Genomic DNA, 20350 nt, shown 5'->3' on the forward strand with positions numbered 1-20350 from the left:
AGAGAGAAAGTAAAAAATTATGACGCGCAAAGGCGGAGGCGGCTCGATGTGCCCCGCCTCCTTTTGCCAAAAATAATCCCCATTGGCGACATTTTTTTTTTTTTTTTGTTTTTTAGGGGAATGGGAGAAGAGAAGAAGACCAGTCGGGTAGGGGAGAGGTGGGTGGTAAAGACGGGAAAAAGAGGTCAAAGGGGCAGTAGCGACAGCTCCATTTTAAATTCAATTAAAAGAACTCAAGGGAATCGAAATGCCAATATAGTTCTAAGGGAGAAAATTGGAATGAAATAAAAAAGACACTGAGAGAAAAAGGTAAAACAATTAAATATTAATTTATATTATAAAGAGATAAAAAAAATTTACAGAAATCAAGAGGCAGGGGAGAAGAGAGCGCCACCTAAAGAGAGTGGGAGCTGTCGTCACCCGTTAGCTGCCTCTCTGGTAGTCCCCCTCCCTCTTGGAGCTACCCCCCTGGCCTGTTTGTTCTGCCAAAATGTTTGCCTTGACGCTTTTAACCTTGATGGATTCGCATTTGTGGGCGTTTTTTGTTGGGTGGTTTGCAAAAAAAATAAAATAAAATAAAAATAATAGCATGGAAGGATAAAGAGGAGGAGGAGGAGGTGGAGGGAGGCAATGTTTGCTGCTGAACTTTCATAGCATACTTTCTGGAGTGTGGTCACAAGCACTAACACCCAAACACTAACACACATACACTCTCAAACACAACACCCTTTGCCTCCTCATTGATTTTCTTTTACTTTTTTCTTTGATTTTCCTTCCTTTGTGTATTTAGTTTTATATTTTCTTTTTATTTATTTATGTTTTTTTTTTTAGGGTTGCCAAGCAGCCACAATATTAGCCACTTAGATCGATAATTTATATAGCCAGGAGAGGGTCTTGCTTCTTAAATTCTATTATTATTTAAATTCCTTGTTAAAATTGAATTATTTGCGGAATTCCCCCTTGTCGCTCTAATTATGGCCAAGTTAATTTCAATTTGGCTAAAATTCCACGTTAATTACCGAATTGGGGCTTGTTCCAAACACGCAATTTCACTTAGTTAGTCCCGGCGAGGCGGCGACCTTCGACCTCTCTACCTCTCTCCCTCTCTCTCTCTCTATTGCTATTTCTATTTTGCACAGTTTTTTGGTCAAAAAGTTTGAATGAGCTAATTGAATGAATGGAAATTAGCTTAGTGGGTAATATTAGGGCGTTAAGGGGAGGGGAGGGGGGTAGGTAGTGGGGTGTGGGGTGTGGGGTTTTGGGGGAACCTTTTTCGACGCTGCGGCATTTTGGTCTTTGTGGGTCAAATAACGGCAGTCGCATGACGACAGCAACGAAGCGTCCTCGTTGTCATCGTCGGTGTGTCGCCACAGAGCCATCCCCCCACTCTCTCTCACTCTCTCTCTCCCTCTTCTAAGCTGGCTTCAAGAGAGTGTGTCTAACGGTGACTTTTCTCTTGCTAGGCTCTCTCTTGTCTGAGAAGACAAAATAGACTAGAGTTCGACTCCTTCTTGAATTTTGTATTAGTTTTTAATTTATTTTTCAAAATTAATATGTTTTTAAGTTAAAAAAAAGAACAATTTTACTTTACTTTTTATATCCTTTTTAAAGACTTCTGGCCATGTCCTTAGAGCCCTTTTTATTGTCCTTAAATTTATTGCCTGCAGTTTGTTCGACTTGCGTGGTGGAAAGTCATAAATTCTTGGATCCTGAAAGGACGAGGCTTTCACAGTCAGCAGAGAGAGAGAGAGAGAGGGCGAGAGAGATGGCCTTTACGTTGATCTATTTAAAATTAAATGGTGTCATTGTCAGGCGGTCTAGCCCTGTCTCTTTCTCTTGCAGTTTACCGTTTTCTTTCCTCCCGCCTCCCCCCTCCCCCCATTTTTATTGGAAGGACACTTAATCAAAGGATGTCAGGAAAGGACTTGTTGTGTGGCAGACTAATTGAATTGTTTTTTTTAAGGCCAATTAAAGTTTTAAAGTCCAAAGGAGGTTAGGAATTTAATTAAGGGGGGCTGTAGTGGGGGTCCTAGTATTAATTTCCAAATAGGTCAATCCGAGTTTCGGGCCACGCCCTAGCCTTAGCCCCTGAATTTCTGACTAATGCATTCGCAATTACTTCTTGCTCTCTCTCTCTCTCTCTCTCGAACTGACCTAAGCTTTTTTTTATCTTGTTTTTGTTTTTGTGGCTTTCCCCCAGCTGACCCGCTGTTCTAACTGTTTCGCTCTCAGACGCCCTGTCTCTGTCTCTGTCTTTGATTAACATCTGTTTGTGAATTACGAGGCAATTTATTTTGTTGACACAGCGAAGGTGAAAGGAGAGGGGGGAGGGGGCGAAGAAAGGAGCGAGAGGCGGATGAGAGAAGTGCATTAGTCAACTCTGTCCCTCCTTCTCTGCCTCTCTGTCTCCCTTGCCATTTAGCTCCAATTTACTTTGCAATTTACAGTTATCAGGTAAATCGAGTTAACTCTTGTTAGGAGTTTGAGTTTCTCTTACAAAGAGAGAGATAGAGAGAATTTAAAATTGAAAATAGATCTAATTAAGAGTGCACTCTAATAACTAATTTGTTTACTTTTCCTTCCTATTTCTTTGCAGACGCCTGTCCTTTTCTGGCATTTTGAAGCACTGCCAATAAGAGAGAGAGAGAGAGAGAGAGAACTTCCGCTTTGTGTAAAAAACAGAAAAAAAAAACAATAAAAATCAGCATACTAATGTTGTGCAATTAGGAACAAAAATCTAAAAAAAAAAATCTTTATTTGTGTGTATGTGTGTGAATGAGTCAGCAATAACAACAGCAAAAAAAAATTAAATAAGAAATTAAAAACTTAAAAAAAAAAACCACGGGACGTGCAAATAAAAAATAATAATATAATTCTAATAATATATAATTTTTTTTAAACAATTTTTTCAGCTAATTGACAATTTTTGATCCATTGACGAGTTTGTGTGGTGTGTGTTAAAAAAAAAATAAATAAAAAGTTTATTAAAAGAAAGAGAAATATATAAAAAAAAAAAAAAAACTTAAGTCAGAGAGAATAAAAAAAGAAAATCAAAAGAAAAACACGAAAAAAAAAACAGGGAGAAAAAGGGAGGAGGAGAAAAAGTATAGCATACATTGAGGCGTGCATGCCAATGGCCGTGCTTTGCAGCGGAAAAGAGGAGCACCTGGAGCAGCCACGACAGCAGCCACCCACGCAGAAGTCAAAAACTACAAAATCAACAGGATCAAAATAAAAACAGGATCCCAAGGATACCGAATAGAATACACTTGAAAAAATTACTACTATAAAAATAGCAACAGAACGTGTTGTTTCGTTTTTTTTTTTTCAACTAAACACTACTCTGTCCCCCCTTCTTCTCTTTGTCCGCCACGTTTGGTGAGAAAATTATAAAAAAAAAATCAAATTAAAATTAAAATTAAAAAATAAATCAGCAATATCAAGAACAATAATTAATTAAAGTACCAATTACACCGACCAAAAAATAAAAAAAAAACAAAAAGAGCCAAAATAAAATAGAAAAAAGAATAAAGGATAAAGCGGAAGAAGAAGCGAAGCAGCGAGGAAGCGGAAGGAAGTAGAAGAGCAGCGTCACCATGAGCGGTCGTCCGAGAACTTCCTCCTTCGCTGAGGGCAACAAACAGTCGCCGAGCCTGGTCCTGGGAGGCGTCAAAACATGCAGTAAGTACATATTAATTTTAATTTTAATTTAAGTTTATATTTTAAGTTTTAGGGAAAAAAAATTAAGTTAAGAAAGGCCACAAACGGAGTTGAACTCTTGACCTCAAAGTGCTTCAACTTGAAAGGCTATATCTCTGGGATTATTAATCCGATTCTTGAGGGGGTTATATTTAAGGATTTGTGGGTTGATTCCCCGTCGTTCTGCATCAAAATCTGGGAAGAAAATTTTTTTCGATATTTTTTTAAATTTTAATGGGTAGACCCCTTCAAAAAGTGGGTTTTTTGGCCAAAGGGTCCTTGGGAAGGTCATATCTTGGCCAATTTTGATCCGATTTTCGATCGGGATACCTTAATCGATTTCTACATAGATTCCTCGTGATTCTGCATCAAAATCTGGACGAAAAAATAGTTTTCAGATTTTGTCTTCTTTTTTATGGGTAGACCCTTTCAAAAAGTGGGTTTTTTGGCCAAAGGGTCCTTGGAAAGGTCATATCTTGGCCAATTTTGATCCGATTCTAAAGCGGAACACCTTAAACGCTTTCTGGATCTATTCCCCGTTATTCTGCTTCAAAATCTGAAAAAAAAATATTTTTAATATTTTTCTTCAAGTTTAGTGAGTTCAATTTTTTTTCACCCCTTTAGGGGAAAAATGGAGATACGACCCATAAGGATCCCCCACAAAAGCCCCCATAACTCTGCCAATTTCCAGCCTATTCTCGAGGGGAGCTCCTCAAATGACTTGTACGTCAGTGTTGCCAGGAATGTGCAAGAAATCTGAATGAAATCTGGCCCCACCACCCCCCGACATTGGCCAAAAAGGAGCTCCAAATCGATTTGAGAATCCGAGGTCAGCCCGAAAGTGTGCTACTGCATGCGGGTAGAGCGAGAGAGAGAGAGAGACTAAGAGAGATGCAGTCCGAGGCAGGGAAGTTCAAGGTCAGCGCAAGAAATGCAAAAGTCGTTTCCGCTTAACGGTATCTCTCTTAACTGATAAGATGTCTTGGCCTTCTTTTTGAAGATTCTGAAATTAATAATGAAAATAATTATTAGTAATTATTAATTGCAATTAAAAATTATCAAAATAAAAGGTGTTAGAACTATTACATTGCTTTATTTTTTTTTGTGTTTTGAATACCGTTTGCGAAATTCCCTTGTATTATCAGTGCTTATTGCTTTCCTCTCTCCTTCTTCGCCTTACTTTCTTCATCCCCTCGGCCTAGTGCCTGTCCACCTGTGCGCTGCTGCCCCCCCCCCACACACACACACACACACTTAAACCCCCTCCCCATTTTTCTCGCTCGCTCTCCCAAGTCAATCGATTAGTGAGCACACACACACATGCTCGCTCTCTCACCCACCAGTGGGGCCTGTATTTTCACCACAGTCGTATGTTCTGACCGCTCTCTTTTTGGGGGTTTCGCCGCACACGCTCTCTCCTTTCGCTCTCAGTGCTTTTCGCCGCATTTTGCCGCTGCATACAGCTTGCGGCTGGCTGGCTGGCTGCGCGCGTGTATGGGTGCGGGAGAGTGCCTGCCGTTTTTTGTTTTATTCATTTGTGATTTTTTTTGTTGGCTTTACTTTGCGTTTTTTTTTTATTCGTGAATTCCGCAGCGAAAAAGGCAAATTTTTAAGTAGTAGCACACGAAATTCGTGGCGAGAAGAACTCCGAGCTAAAAAAAAATACAAAGAAAAACACGCGGCAAAAATAAAAGAAATAGTGTTTTAAAACTTGCAAAAAAAAAAAAAAAAAAAAAAGGAAAAACTTTCAATTTGCCGCTTGTGAGAAGTAGTGCTGCTTCTGCTACTGCTGCTCCCGCTGCGCTGTTGCTGCTGCCGCCTCAGTCACAGTCTCAGTCTCAGCCTCGGCCAGCGCCTCTGCCCCCTGCCGTTCAGTTCAATTTGAGATTTGTTCGCTTCGAGTTGAGTTCTCTTCGCCGCTCTTCGCTTTTCGCTTCAAAATATTTCATTTTCCCAAGAAAGTAATTTTTTAATTTAAAAAATTCAAAAATAAAAAATATAACAAGAAACTGTAAAAAATTCAACCAAAAAAGGATATTTTTTGTTCGAGTGTTTTTTTTAAGAGTGTGTGTGTGTGTGTGTGTACTGCTGCAATTGACAGCGCAGCAACTGCTACGCGGGCAGCGCTGCAGTCAAGAAGTATTCTTGGATTTTTTTTGTTTTTTACGATTTTTTTTATTTAGACCAAAAAATTTATACTTCTCTGCTGCTGCTTCTACTACTGCCGTCGACGCTGACGGCAACAGCGACTGCGACAGTGACGTCGGCGTTCACTGCTGGCTTCTCACAGGGATGAGCATGTGGATTAACCGCGGTTCCTTAATGGAAGGTAAAAAAATTAATTTAATTTAAAAAAAAAATAATAAAAATTAATTTAAAGTAACTAACTAAACTAATTACTTAAATTAAATTGTAAGCAATTCACTCTTTCTTGACAAGAATAGACTTGCTCTTTTGCATTCTCATCACTCCTTGGCCACTCTGTCCTCTCTTCCCCTCTCTTTACTTTTCTTTTCAATTTTTTTGAAGAAGATGCTCCTCTCTTTCCCCACCTTCTCTCAACTATCTCTCTCCAAACTCTAAGAGAATATTATTATTCATGAAAAAAAAGTGTGAAAAGGAAAGTCCACTCTTCTTTAGAAGTTTCTCTGATTTCTTCGAGTGTATAGCGTAGAATCCATTATGATTCATTGATCAAGGTGGTTGCAATCATTAAATCGCAATAATTAATTGTTTAATTGGATTGCAACTGCCCCTCGTCATAGCCACCTCTTTCATGGCCTTTCCCCGAAATTCACGAACTAACTTGTTTATGCGGGCCAGAGTTTGTGTATTTTGGTTGCTCTTCACTTAATTGGTCTTTTTGGTTTATTTGTTTTGTTTTTTTTTTTTCGCAAATCATAAATGGCACAAAGAGAAGCCGGGATCAGTCACTATACAGAGAGAGAAAAAATAGTAGTTAGTTTATAAAGATAAAATTCTATTTGAAAATATTTAAAATTAACTTTTCTTGTATCATTAAATCTTAATATTTTTTAAAAATAAATTTTTTCAAGTTTAAGGGGGCAGGATGGTTTGAGACTTCAAAAAAAAATTTTTTTCAGAAATTTTTTATATAATAGAACATTATCTTAGAAATATCCTGTGAAAGTTTCATGTCGATCGGACTAAAACTTGCTGAGATACCGATTTTCTAGTTTTTTTCTCTCCATATACTTTCCATTGCTTTTAAAACTTTAGACGCGTTTTGCTCAAAACAACTTTTTCAAGTCGGTGCGTAACGTAACTCAAAAAGTAATGCTCGGATCTTAATAAAATTTTGTACACATCTTTAATACAATAAATACTTGCGGATGAACGAACGCTTTTTTTTTTTAAATTTTTTTTACTTTTTTTTAGGGGCAAAAATGGGCGGATTTTTATGTAAAAATGGCACTTTTGACTTTGAAACCGCGCCAAAAATTCAAAATTGCATATTTTTCAAAATGGTTTCGTTCATCCGCACAAGAAACAAATATTTTAAGTAAATCAATTCAATTTTTTGATTTTAGATAACACTGTAAGGCCAGACTTTACGCACCGCAAGAGACCAATTTTTTGAAGCGACTCCGGCCGACTGCCGTCACGGAATAAATAATAATTATTTCTTAATAAAAAATATTCTTAAATACTCTACAAATATAGCCATTTATCGTGTAAAAAAATTGGATCATTTCGTTCACTCAGAAATGAGAAAAAAAATCGCAAAAATGTGTTTTTTTTTCAGCCCCTGAAACCATCCTGCCCCCTTAATATTTTTGGCTCAGTGCATGATCGTGCGTTCCCAGCTTGGGTGACTGCGCTGCTCGCCTTGGCAGCGCTGCGTCATCGGCGTCCGGCGTAAACAAGATAATGACCCACATAGAAAGAGCGGGGGGGTGGTGGGTGGTGTGGTGGCGAGGTGGGGTGGGCTCAGGAGAGAGAAGAAAAGGGGTGGTGTGCATTCCAAGCGGTAAAGCAAGCAAAGCACATGCACCAATGTTTTTTTTTCTCTCTCTCTATGTTTTTTCAGGTTGCATGACTTTTCTTTCTCTGTGTTCTGTTCTCCTCCTCGCGTCATCTCATAAATATTTATGTAATTCGTATTAAATTTGTTCTGTTCTCTGGCATTTTTGCTATTTTTATTTATAATTTATAATTTTTCTTATAAATATTGTGTGTATTTGAACGATCGACCCCCAAATGCGTTTTTATTCAAAAAACAAAAAAAACATGTGTGCATTTGTGCGTGCACTTGGCTCTGTTCCAAATCCACAATCCATAATTTATCAATGCAATTACAAATACAGCTACATACCAGGGGGGGGGGTTAAGAAATTAAATATATACACTCTATATACCCTATATACTCTATAAAGACAAAAATAATATCGAGCAAGGGCAGAGACCTCCAACAAATGTTGATTTTGAAGCAAACACACATGTGTTTTTTTCGATAAAAATGCCCCATATTTGTTTTTCTACAATTTTCGATGAATAGAAAACCACCTGAATGGTTTTCTAGATTACTTACCACCTTTCTGACGAATTTTCTGCAAATTTCTTAGTCTAGTTTATGATTTAAGTTGATTTTAAGCTTAAATGCAATTTTCATACTCTTACCATTTAAAGTCATCATTAAAATTTGATTTTATGACTATCTGGAAAGGGTTTAGGAATTGGGAATGGAAAGCCTATCGTAAAATGGAAAATTTGTATAACAAAGTAATCGTTTTATTTCCGCCTAGGCTGTCAAAATTCTGTTCAAAATCCTTCGTTTAATATTCCGTTGCCATACGCCTGCCTGACAAATCGGCACCGCTTTTAATTCCATCGAATCGCGACAAATAATCGAGATTAATTTGCAATATACTCGAAAAAAAAAAACCTGCCGTGTCTGCCGAATCTTAAGACTCTCTAGTAGCTACTTAATAACCGTTAAATCGAGTTAACGCGATCGTTAGTCGCGTGAATTTGTAAAAATATCGACTAACAAGAAAGTTGTTAAGCCATCCAATCAGCGGGATGTGAAACTCAAGGGAGTCGCCCAAGAGGGCGCACCGAAGCCGGTGGCGGCGGAGAAGCAGCAGCATCTGGACAGGCAGTTTGTTCAATCCGTGAATAGTTAGTGTCCGATCCTATATATTTATAATATTTTAAGTTATTTTACAAGATTAACTAATCAATATTCTTCTTTTTTCTTCTCTTTTTAGGTAAGTTGAGATGGTTTTTTTTAAGCAAATGTATATTATTTAAATAATATAATGTATTACATAGATAATTCTGGTAAGCAAAAGTGTATGAATTAATTATTATGATAACTAAGTGAGACCAGGCGAGTGGAAAAGCTTTTCTGAAACAAGTTACTGTTATTAATTAACTAATTATTGGGTAAATTAAGTTGTTCTATATAATTATGCATCTAAAGGGGAGTTTCTTACGATTCAAGCTTAAAAAATAAGGTAATGGCTTCAAATATTATATACTTCAAGAAAAAGAAATCAGAAACTATAGAGATTCATCAAAAATTATATTTAATTAATCTGTTTAAAACCCTAGTATTCAGATGTCTCCTCCATTTTAATTATTAAACTTAAGTCAATTCTGTTTAACAAATTTTTTGCCAAATTTGGCGAATTTTTGAATTTGGGTCACACTGAAAAGTGCTGATTCTGTCTGATTTGTCTTCTTCTTTGCGCGAGAGACCTTGGATTGCATACTTTCGGGCTGTCAGCTTTAAAACGAACGGTACCTTGTTTATTTTCGGGGGTGCCGTCGCCGTCGCCGCTGCTTAACGGTTAACCACTCCTCTCCCCATTGGCATTTCTCCCGCCCACTCCCACTCCCACCAGCCACCCAAGCTTGTTTGAATTTATGCTGCCCGCATGCGTGTGTGTGTGTGTTGAGTCATCGGCGCGGACTCCTCTCTCGTTCGCGTCTCTCAGTCTGTCAGCGTCGCGTCGCTCTTTGTCGGTGTTACCTAATTTTTTTTTTGCATAAGCCAACACGCGAGATTCCGATGCAGACACACACACACTTATAAGCTCACCTGTGAGCTAAACACACACACACACACACACACACACTTGCATGCAAATGAGCTTTCTGCCGACTAGAAATTCTTTTGCGCCCGCGCTCTCCTCTCTCCGGCCCCCACTATCTCTCTCTCTCTCCTTCTCTCTCTTTCACTCCATGTGGGGATCCATTTTGCGGTTCTTCGCCCCGTTCAATGCTCCGATACTAGCACAGTGTTGGTCAAGACAATAGGATCTTCATTCCTATAAAGTAATTAGTGTTGAAAAACTATAAATTTTCATAGTTTCGATAGTCGATTACAGAAAGTCAAGCTAATTGATGAATATTAATTATAATCCAGTTTAAAATAAAAAAAAAAAATGCAATATTTATGCAGAGGTCACCTAGATAGGTGTCCGTTTGTGTGGCCCAAGCATTTGGGGCGCCAGCGTCGCAGTCGCTGCTCTGCCGGCGGATTTTGATGCGATGGCGATGCTTCGACTCGCTCACTCGCGTTGAATCCATCGAGCAGGCGCGTCGTACTCTCCTCTCGTTCCGTTCCGTTCCGATTCGCCTCGTTCCCCCCGGCGGTCGATCTATTTACTTTTTTATCAGTAAAAAATAAATATAAAAAAAAAGCTGTGCAAGCGAAACAAAAGTGAAAAAAAAATCGTGACGCGTTTGATTATTTCTTCTATTTTTTTTTTGTGTCAACAGTGCAGTGTAATGTGTCGAATTCCCTTCTCCCCCCCAACCCCCAACGAAAATCGAAATCAATATGCATTGAAATCAAAATCAGTTGTCATTGCCCAACAACAACAACAACAACAAAGACGACACCATTAAAAAAATAGACCTTAAAATTCCTATACAAATCACGCTTAATTGAAGTTTCATGGAATTGTGAAATGTTTTTCGGTTTTTTTTCGGTACTTTTGCAACTTGAAGTGAAGTTGGAGAGTTAATGAGTGACCCACGCACTCACACACACCACCACACCACACACACACTTGGCAGGGAAATCTATTAATACTAGAAGAATGTTCTAGAAAGCTACGCTCCTCTCTTTCTTTAATATTCTTAACATTTCTTAAGTTATTTTTTAGTTTATTATTTTAACAATGAGCTGCAGCTTCACTATAATTTGAAAGATAAAAAAAAAAAAAAATTCATCAATGGAAAAGTTTTTGCAATATCCCCATCTCTCTCTCTCTCTCTTTTGCCCCTCTCGCTCTGTCTTTCACTCCAAAGCGGGCACAACAAGTGGCGAAGCAAAGCGGCGTCGTCTTCAAACCAGTTTTCCCTCTTGTTGTTGCTGTTGTTGCTTTTTTGTCTTTTACTGTACACTCGAAATAAAACAAATTAGTATTATTAGTGGGCTAATTAAGTTTATGGAGGCTATTTTTATCTTTATTTTATGGACTTTTTAACATTTAGAATTGAGTTTCTGGGCTTGCCTTTTCAAAAAGCATGCTTTTTCGAAGCAAGAGTGCTTTTTTGCAGCAACTGTTGTGGTTTTTAGCAGTTTTTTTTGTTTTCTGTAACAAATTTCTTGCTTTTTCAATGAAAGTCTTGTTTTTTCAAAGAATGTTGCTTTTTGAAACAAATTTCTTGCTTTTTAAAGAAAACCTTTTAAGAAAACATTTATGGTTTTTCAAAGAGTCTTGCTTTTTGCAAAAGAATCTTGCTTTTTGGAACAATTTTCTTGCTTTTTTCAAAGAATGTTGCTTTTGGAACCAACATTTATGCTTTTTTTTTTTAAGAAAGTGTTGCTTTTTGCAGCAAAATCTCGTTTTTTGCAAAAATTTGTTGTTTTTTAAAGAAAGTCTTGCTTTTTGCAGAAATAAATTGTTTTTTTGCAACAAATTTCTTGCTTTTTACGAAGAAGACCTTGATTTTTGAAACAAATTTCTTGCTTTTTTCGCCGAAAACCCTGCTTTTTGTAAGAAAAGTCTTGCTTTTTCTAGTTTCTAAGCCGATATGTCTTATTTTAAAGTGAAATATGTTATTATGTAGTATTTTTTCGCAGTGTATCTGTTACTGTTGCTGCTGCGTCTGCGCGCTAATTGGTGTTGGTGGCTCTTTCTCCCTGCCGGCCCCCTGGAGCCCCTCCTCCCGTCGTCCGATCCGCATTTGCTTTTATGGGCAAAAGTTCTTCAATGAGCAGCAAGGGGAGGGTAGTGGGGCGGAGCAGGGGCAGGGGCAGGGGCAGGGGTACAGGGGCGGTGGCAGGGGCACTGCAGTACGTGCATCCAATTCCTTATTGGCGACAATGTTGAAATATGTGGTCTGCTCCAAAGAGACACTACCAGTCAAGTTGTTAGTTACGATTTTGTGGGAAATTGTTTTAAAAAATATTAACAAAAATGTTATATTTTCTTTCTTTTATAAAATATTTTACGATTGTATTTTTTTTTTTAATTAATTTAAGTTTCCTAAGTAAGTGAGTGTATTTTTGTGAACACAATTGTCTTTGGTGATGGCTTGCTTGGGCCAAAAGTGAATTATTCATGTTTTTGCTGCTCTGTCGCTCTCTGCCAGTGGAAAATTCCCAAAAAAAATTCGCATGAACTGTGCCGACTGCTCCTCCGACTCCTCCTCCTCCTCCCAGACCACCAGACCGCCAGACCGTGCTCCTTCACCTCCTCCTTCGTGTTCCTCTTCGCCGGTTTCTTCGGCGAGTGGTGCTGGTGGCCCCAAAGGCAAAATGTCGGAGTCGAAGAGTCACAGAGTCAGTTGCTTTGGGTTGTTTGATGTTTTAGATACCCTACAGTAGGGTATGCATGTTTTTTTTTTTTTAAATTAAATTTTATTTTATAATTTTATTATTTATAATCAAATAATTGTTTTTAGGAGATTTATATTCTTTATATTTTTTTTTTTTTATTAAGTTAAAAAAGTGAAGTGTCTACAAAGTTCGTCTTGCTTATCTTATTTTTCTTTTATGTTTTTTCTTTATTTTTTTACATTTTTTAAAAATAGCACAGACGCAGAAATATTTGCACACGCACACATACACATATTTAAGTGTATGTGAGTGTGTGTGTGTCTGAAGCATTTGCTAATTTTCTTCGTTTGTTTCGTTATATTTTTTTTTTTTTTTTTTTTTTTTTTTTTTTTTTTTTTTTTAAGAGCTTGCCATTTTTGTGGCCCTTGTCGGTTTAATTAATTTTTCTTCTTTTTTTCTTGCAATTTCTTGAGGCAAGATCACTTTTCTTTCTCTAGTAAGCCGCCTTTCTCCCTCTTTCTTCTCCTTTACTCTATTCTTTCTCTTCGTCTCTCCCACGCCTTAAATGTGTCAATGGTTCAAGGCAGGCGTCCGAGAATAATAAATAAAAAAAAAAAAATAAAAAAAATTTAGACACTGAGAGCTTTTCTCGCCGAAAGCTTTCCATCTTCAAGGAGCTTTTCCTTCGTCAAGCCTTTTTTTTTGGGGGGAGGCTTAACTTCATGCAAAAAAAAAAGAGAAACATAAACAAAAATAATATAAACAATTCTTAAAAAAGAATAGGTCTCATAGAGAGTCTCTATAGTATTTAATTTGTAATCAGCACTGGAATAAAAATCCATATATTATGAGCCATCCATTAGAATTGAAAGATTTGTGAAAGAAAACTGAATCAATCTCGTTTCATGCAGTTTTTTGCAGATTCTTTTTTTTAATAATCTTTATAGTGCCATCTCCCTCTGACAGGCCATCACCTGTCTCTCTCTCTAGTCAGCTGACTTGTGTTTTTGCTTTGTGACACGCGTTCCGGCTTTGTTTTTGTTTTAAAAATATAAAATAAAATATGGAATATTGAATATTTATTATAAAAATCATTTCGAGTTTCAGAATCGTTTAAATTTCAACAAAATCAACTTCATGACGCGCGTTTCGAACGCCAAAAGTCGGAATTAAAGTGCTCCCGTTGATTTCTCACGCCCATTTTTGGCATTTTAGCATTTTTTTTAAAAAAACAAAACAAAAAAAATGAAGGCAATGGCACAAAAACCAGTGCAACCTCATAATAATACCTGTCTGATTGGCCCGTACAGTGCGTTTCATAACTGCAATGATAGTACAGGTTTTTTTTTTGAGACTTCCGGTTGTGGGAATAAATTGAATCGATCCTCAGGGGGGATCAATTATCGATTGTAGTAATTAATCAAAAACTACACACCCATTCAAAATAGATAAGATATTCGACCCAGTTCTCCAATTATTGAATGAGGTCAGTGATTCTACACAAAAAGAGTGTAAATAAATAAAAAATAAATAGAAAGATAGTTTTAAACTATCTATTGTTTAACATTAAAATAATAAGTACTGTCAGGAACTCGACTGGAATTGAAAGAGAAGGGAAACAAAAGTGATATTAACACAAAAAAATTAAAAAAAAAAAGAGCCACCATGAAGCCACACGACGTCGATTCCGAGGAGGGTAATGATAATAAAAGTGTCACAACAGCACGCGCTGTTCCATTCCCATTCGTTCCTGCATACGAGAGTCTTTGAAATTGCCTTTTCGTTCAAATTAATTAAGTTTATTTCGTTTTTTTTTTATTGGCCAACATTTCTATTGAGTGAGTTGGCCAGCTCAGTTGATTGGATTGCTGGGATTGTGTGCTCAAATGGCATACAAATCGATATAGTTATTTTTTAATGATATTTTTTAAATGAAAGAGTTTTTTTTATTCATTCTCTTCCTTGTTTCAGTTATTATTTAGCTTATGGAGCTATTCACTGATTGATCCAAAAGACTGTCATCGTGTGTCAAGTGCTGACAAGTTGAAACTAATCTATTAATTGAGTTCTACAGGGAAATGTCAATTAAGGGGTGTTTGGGTGTACAGAGAGGGGTTATTTGCTCCAATATTCCGATAACAAATGCTGTTTTTATTGTTGTTCCGCCCCGATTTCACGGAAATTCCAAACGCAACACAAAAAAAAAAAAAAATGCACTTAATTTATGCGAGAATGTGGAAATGGCGGAAAAGCATTCGCATTTTGTAGCTACCAGTAGCTGGTAGCCTTACCTCCTGGATTGGAGAAACATCTATAGACTTTTATTCGATATTTGTAGCCTCAAGTGCTTTTAACCTTTGCGGTTTTTTTTTTTCTTTACAACAAACATCATTGGCTTGGCTTTGGTTTGTGTTCTTTTGTTGGCGTTTCGAGGCGTGCGAGGCCAGTAAACCACATCGCGAAACCTGTTGTTTGGTGGTCGGCTAAAAGCCAAAAAGCTAAAACTCCAACACCGCCAACACCTAGCTACCTACCTACCACCCGATACCGCCCCCCGTATTCCGGCAAGGCCGATTATCGACCGCTGCTGCTGGCCTGCGAAGGCTGCGAAGAAAAGGCCGCAAAAAAAAAAAAACCGTTTAGAAAGTTACCAACTCTGCAATAGTAGTTGCCTTGATTGATTTGTTTTCTTGTATTTGATTGGCTTCCCCCTCCTCCAGGTTAATGGCCAGATTGGCCTTGAGGCGATTTTCTAAAAAGTTTTTTAAGAAATCTTCAAGAAAAAAAAAAAAAGGGGAGCAAATATTTGTACCATCCCTAATTTAAACTTCCTTAAGGGCAAGTACCATCCCTAATTTGAACTTCCAAGTCACTTGAGGGCAATTACCATCCCTAATTTGAACTCTGTGTTTAGTTCCATTCCATATCGTACCACGTCACTTAGCAGCATTTAGTTGGGCGCCAATTATTCGATCAACAATCGAATAGAATCTAAAAATAGACTGAAAGTTGATTTTGTAGCCCCTGCGAGGAGAGTGCCTCCTCAAATATTTATCACTCGGGCTATGGCTATTTTTAATGCAAATTTGGATTAGGAGAAGTGGGATGTTGATGATGCGCGATGGGCAGGTAGGCAGGTAGGAGAAGGCGTTTAATCAGCGGCGCGTGGCGCGTCTAACGAAATTATCGCATGACCAAACTAAATCGCAAATCGCGAATCCGCTCTTGCGACTTTTCACCATTCGCCAAAACTTTCCAGTCTACTGCACAACAATGTGAATCGGAACACGAATCGTTCCTCTTTTACTTTATTTTTCCTATATTATTTTTTTTTCTTGATTCCTATACTTGATATGTGTTTTTTTTTGCGTTTCATTGCGAATCTTTTGGCGCAATTAGCGAGCGGAGGAGATGCGCAATTAGCACATCTCTAGCACTCTACTACTACTACTACCACCGTCTCTTTTCATCATATTTGCATGCAAATTTAATTAGCAGGAGCCGGAAAGAGACAACCTGTGAGTTGGTGGAGCCAAAAAGGGGGAAGTACTAGATAATGACTCTTCTTCTTTGAGCTCTTTTGTGCATTCCATCAATTATTGGTTAAGAGAGATAACTTTTCCACTGTTGATCGGCAATTAGCACTCGCTTATTTTCATATTTATATGTCAAATTGATTTTCCGCCTTTGCCGTCGGACATTGTACTGCAGTTTATCGAACGAGAGTAAATATTATATATTTATTCGATCACTTAGCGGGCGATAATCGATAATCATCGATAATCCGCTCATCACGTGCGGATAGCCCCAATAACGCCCCCGACTTTCGTAATCCCCTATTTAAAATTTTAGGGTCTGGTTTCAACCGACTCTGAACTGGCCTGGGATGTGCTGTGCGAGTGAGCGGGCAAGTGCAGGCGTACTTTAAGTGGGTCTGGGGTTTGTCTGGAAAACTCTTATCGCCACTATAACACAAAATAGTTGTCCACGTTTCGACTGTCTGTGCCAGATACCAAAGTGGCGAAAAGCGAAAATCACCACCAAAGAGGTTAGTTGAGAATTATAAGAAAGAAAAAAAAGGTGTCAAGAATCATGTTACTTCTTGCTCATCTAGGGTTGCCACCTTAATCCACTGACCTTTGTAATAAGTTCTGTTGCCTTTTCGCTTTCTTATAGTGGGGAGAGGGGGAGGGGGCTTAGAAAACAAAGGCAAGAAACTGAAACTCTTTGAAGAAACAGAGCGAGGGAGAGAGAGAGAGAGAGAAGAAAAGAAACGCAAACTTCAGCATCGCCTGACGTAAAAGCAGTCACGCATTGCGTCATTGTAGGGAGAGAGGGAGAATAAGTGTGTGAGAGCTTTTTCTCTCTTCGTGAGAGAGAGAGAGAGCGGCTTTTTCTTCCGATTAATGTTTCGATTTTTGTTGTTGTGATGACACATGCTTTAATAATTTAGTGAGGAGTGGAGGTGTGTGGTGGGGAGACAGACCCCTAAAAAAAAGTCTGAAAGAGAGAGAGAGTGGGGGTTCTATAAATAAATCCCAAAAAAATTGTTAAAGTTTTGTGGTACAAGCGACCTCCTTCTATGACGAAAAAAATCTCATTTTTTTCCCTTTCAAATTATAGATTTTAAATGCTTCCGTTTATAATAATCATTGACCAAAATGGCTGATGCAATTCATTGATGGTTTTGCGTACAAATTCATCAAAGAAGGGGCTTTTTTGGCCAACAGGTTGAAGGGAGTTCGCCGTCTTACTTTTAATTTTTTTTTTTTTTTTTTTGCGCTTTTGTTTTGTTTCGAGCTTCGTGGCTTACTGAGCCCTGGGCTCCGATTTATATGGTATATATATATATATAATATATATTTTGTTTTTGGGGGACAACCCAAGTACTTGGAACTCTGCATTTAGTCAGCGATGTTATTATTTTTTTTTTTTTTAATTTATTAATGGGGGAAACTCAGACTCAGACACATAAAAAAAAGAGACTAACGAAACCCCGGTGACTAAGTCACTGCCAATGTTAACCCATGAAAGACAAAGACTCTGGCACCTCTTAAGAGACTAATGAGTAATCCGAGGGGGTTTTTCGACTTAAACCTTTTAGACACGAAAGGATGTTAAGACTTTGAAACTAAGGCTCTTAATACATAAAAAACATGTCTAAAAATATATATTTTTTATAAACTTAATAGTTATAATCAGCTTCGTGACTTTCCCATGAATTCCACTGGAATCCAACTGGAATAAATAAACAAATGTGGTGTATATTTTGTAATTGTTATCAATGTAAAGTTCTCCTTCCTCTTTTTTTCTGTTTATTTGTTTACATCGAGGCTTGTTGTTGTTTGTCTTTGGCGGGCGAGCCAGCGAACGAGCAAAATATGTAATTATGATAATCAGGTGCAGTTTCAAAAACAAAGAAACAAAGGACGCCTGCCTGCCTGCCATCTGCTCCTTCACTTGGCAACTGAACAAAAAATAAAATGGCAATAATTTAGAGATGGTTCTTATCAACGTGAGTTTATAGTGGCTGGGCCCATATAGATAGGCCGATATATATAACGGATGTGTGAGTCCATCACTAATCGTTAATGGTGGCCTGTTCTATACCATCCGTTTCATGTTTCCTTCTATTCCGTTTCCTGTCTCGCCCTCAAGTCCATACATGTACAAAGTTCAAATCCCGTTAAGAGTCCGCCGTTTCATATTATTATTTTTGATTAATTAGGCAATTTGCTTGATTTTTTTGCTTTGAAATGATAAGATTATGGAGGTTGGCGTGAGTTGTGGTTTTTGTTTTTGTATTTTTATTGTTGTTGGGACGTGGCACGTGTGGTTGGCTCGTCACTTGCACTCTTTTGTCATATTTTAGTAGAATTACACTTTCAAGACCCTTTTAATTGCGTTTTTAATCGAAAATCACAGAATTCGATTATAGAAGATGATGCAAATTGATTTGAAAAGTCAAAGTCCCAACTGCCAACCGAATAATCTCGCAGTTTCTTTGTTTCCCAAACACTCCTGCCGTCTGTCACGTTGCCCACTGTCATATAAGTGGGTTAAATAATTATCATATAATTGCCGCTCTAATGATAGGAGCAAACCCACACCCATCCCCCATCCTCCCATCCTCCCATCCCTACTCATTGTTTTCATAATTCCCATATTAGTGATGTGTCATTATTATTATATACTTTCTTTATTATGCGATATTTACTATTTGACTATCGCTAGTTATCGCATTTTGGCATAAGACGCAATTTTTCCTGACTTTTTGACTGTTTTTCTCTTTCTGTTTCCTTTGTTTTCAATTATTTGTTTTTGTTTTTTTGTGTTCTGCCATTTGGAACATGAAACCGTTGGTTCTGCCACCTTCCTTACATTCTTTTTTTTTTTTTGGTTTTCTGCAATTTTCCACTGCTGGCGCCTCTATTTTTTTCTTTTTGGCTTTTTGCCATTCCTTGTGTTGTGTTTCATTATGCCCTTTTGTTGTGGCTCTTTCCATTGTCTCTGCCCCTCTCTGTTTATCGATTGGCTAGCAAAAAAGTGCATACAAACAGATATGGCAACACTGGCAAAAAATATGTATTACAAACAGAGGTGGTAACACTGGCAGAATTATATTTGGCTTTTAATTATATTTCTTGTGAAATTAAGTGATTAAAATCGTTTTTGTTTTTTTGGCAACCACTTTAGATTATCGTTATCGTAATCGTTATCTCCAAAATCGAAGCTTGTTTTCGATTAGTGCGTTGGTGTGGTGTGGTGTGGTGGTCGGCCTGTCATGGGTTAATTGCCTTGGTCAGCTCTAATTATTGATTGAGTCGAGTCGGTCATTAGCAGCTGGGCGAGTGAAGAGCCCCCGATAACAGTATACAAGCTGTGGCACTTAATGGACTGTGCATACACAGTATATAGAAGATAATACCCCCCGGAGCGGACAACAGAGGCAGGCGCCTTAGCTCTCCTTTGTCTTTCGAGTCCTTGGCAAATATAGTTGCAGAAATGTCCTGCGGCTGCTCCAAGTCCCAAATGAAATACAAATAGAGCAAGATTCTAGCAGTACTTTCGCTTTCTTTGCACTAAATAATCACCCATAGATGGCGCTGTAGATGCTAGTGCAGCAGGAACAGCAACAGGCGGCGGAACAGTGAAATCCAATGGGAATGGAACACCTACAAGTGGGCTTTCTTCAAATTATATTTAGCCATTATCTCTCTCTGTTCTAAATTTTTGCATTTCACTTTCTATGGGGCACGGCGCATTTGTTATTTTTAGTTTTTATTTATTTTTTCAAATCAGTTCGATCTCAGCATTAGCCTAGACCCAAAAAATACAAAGAAACATAAGAAATTCTCTTCTGAATGCGACATTTCTCGAAAGGCCTATAACAAGAATCAATAATTCCTAGCCGGGATGGTAAAAATAGCCCGAAAAAGAAAACACATGCCTTGGGGCAATTACAACGTTAATGCCACACGGAAAAATAAGGAAAAATACGGAAAATGTCAGGCCGCATTATTGACGACATGCACAAGTTCAAGTCCAAGAACCAAGAAAACCCAGCCCAGTCTTGGGTAGTGAGTTCTTCAAGCCCCCCCAACTCATTTGCTATTCAAATTGAAGTTGACTCGAACCTAGAAGCCCCCACCGGCACGTGGAAGAAATCAGTGCAAGTCTCCGACCTGGCGCCAAATGAAAATTTCACTTGATAAATAATAGCAATAGACTTTGGGATCTATATTCTATATGGTGTTGAAAAGTCCGGGGAATACCATTCCCCAAAGAGATATATACCAGTATTACAGGTTGGCAACTGGCATTATGTAACTACTGCAGTATGCAAATCAAAACCTGATTAATGGAATGGCTGGTCAGATTCTGGTTGGG

The 20350-nt window shown here is 38.0% G+C and overlaps 1 protein-coding gene across 8 annotated transcripts in view; it reads left to right on the forward strand.

The window, feature by feature from the left end:
• LOC6504901 (protein kinase shaggy) overlaps positions 1–20350 on the forward strand; it is a 49690-nt gene that overhangs the window by 4773 nt on the left and 24567 nt on the right. For 5 of the 8 annotated variants that reach the window (XM_044717208.1, XM_044717204.1, XM_032453434.2 and 2 more), the window contains exon 2: positions 2913–3681. In XM_044717208.1, the coding sequence (XP_044573143.1) occupies positions 3597–3681 (85 nt within the window). In that variant the 5' untranslated portion in view covers positions 2913–3596. Of the gene's footprint in view, positions 1–2912; positions 3682–5900; positions 6029–8699; positions 8842–8986; positions 9004–20350 lie in introns of those variants that run through there. The other 3 variants (XM_044717209.1, XM_032453435.2, XM_044717210.1) reach the window with 3 other exon arrangements.

Source organism: Drosophila ananassae, chromosome XL (genome assembly GCF_017639315.1).
Source record: "Drosophila ananassae strain 14024-0371.13 chromosome XL, ASM1763931v2, whole genome shotgun sequence".
NCBI lineage: Eukaryota > Metazoa > Arthropoda > Insecta > Diptera > Drosophilidae > Drosophila > Drosophila ananassae.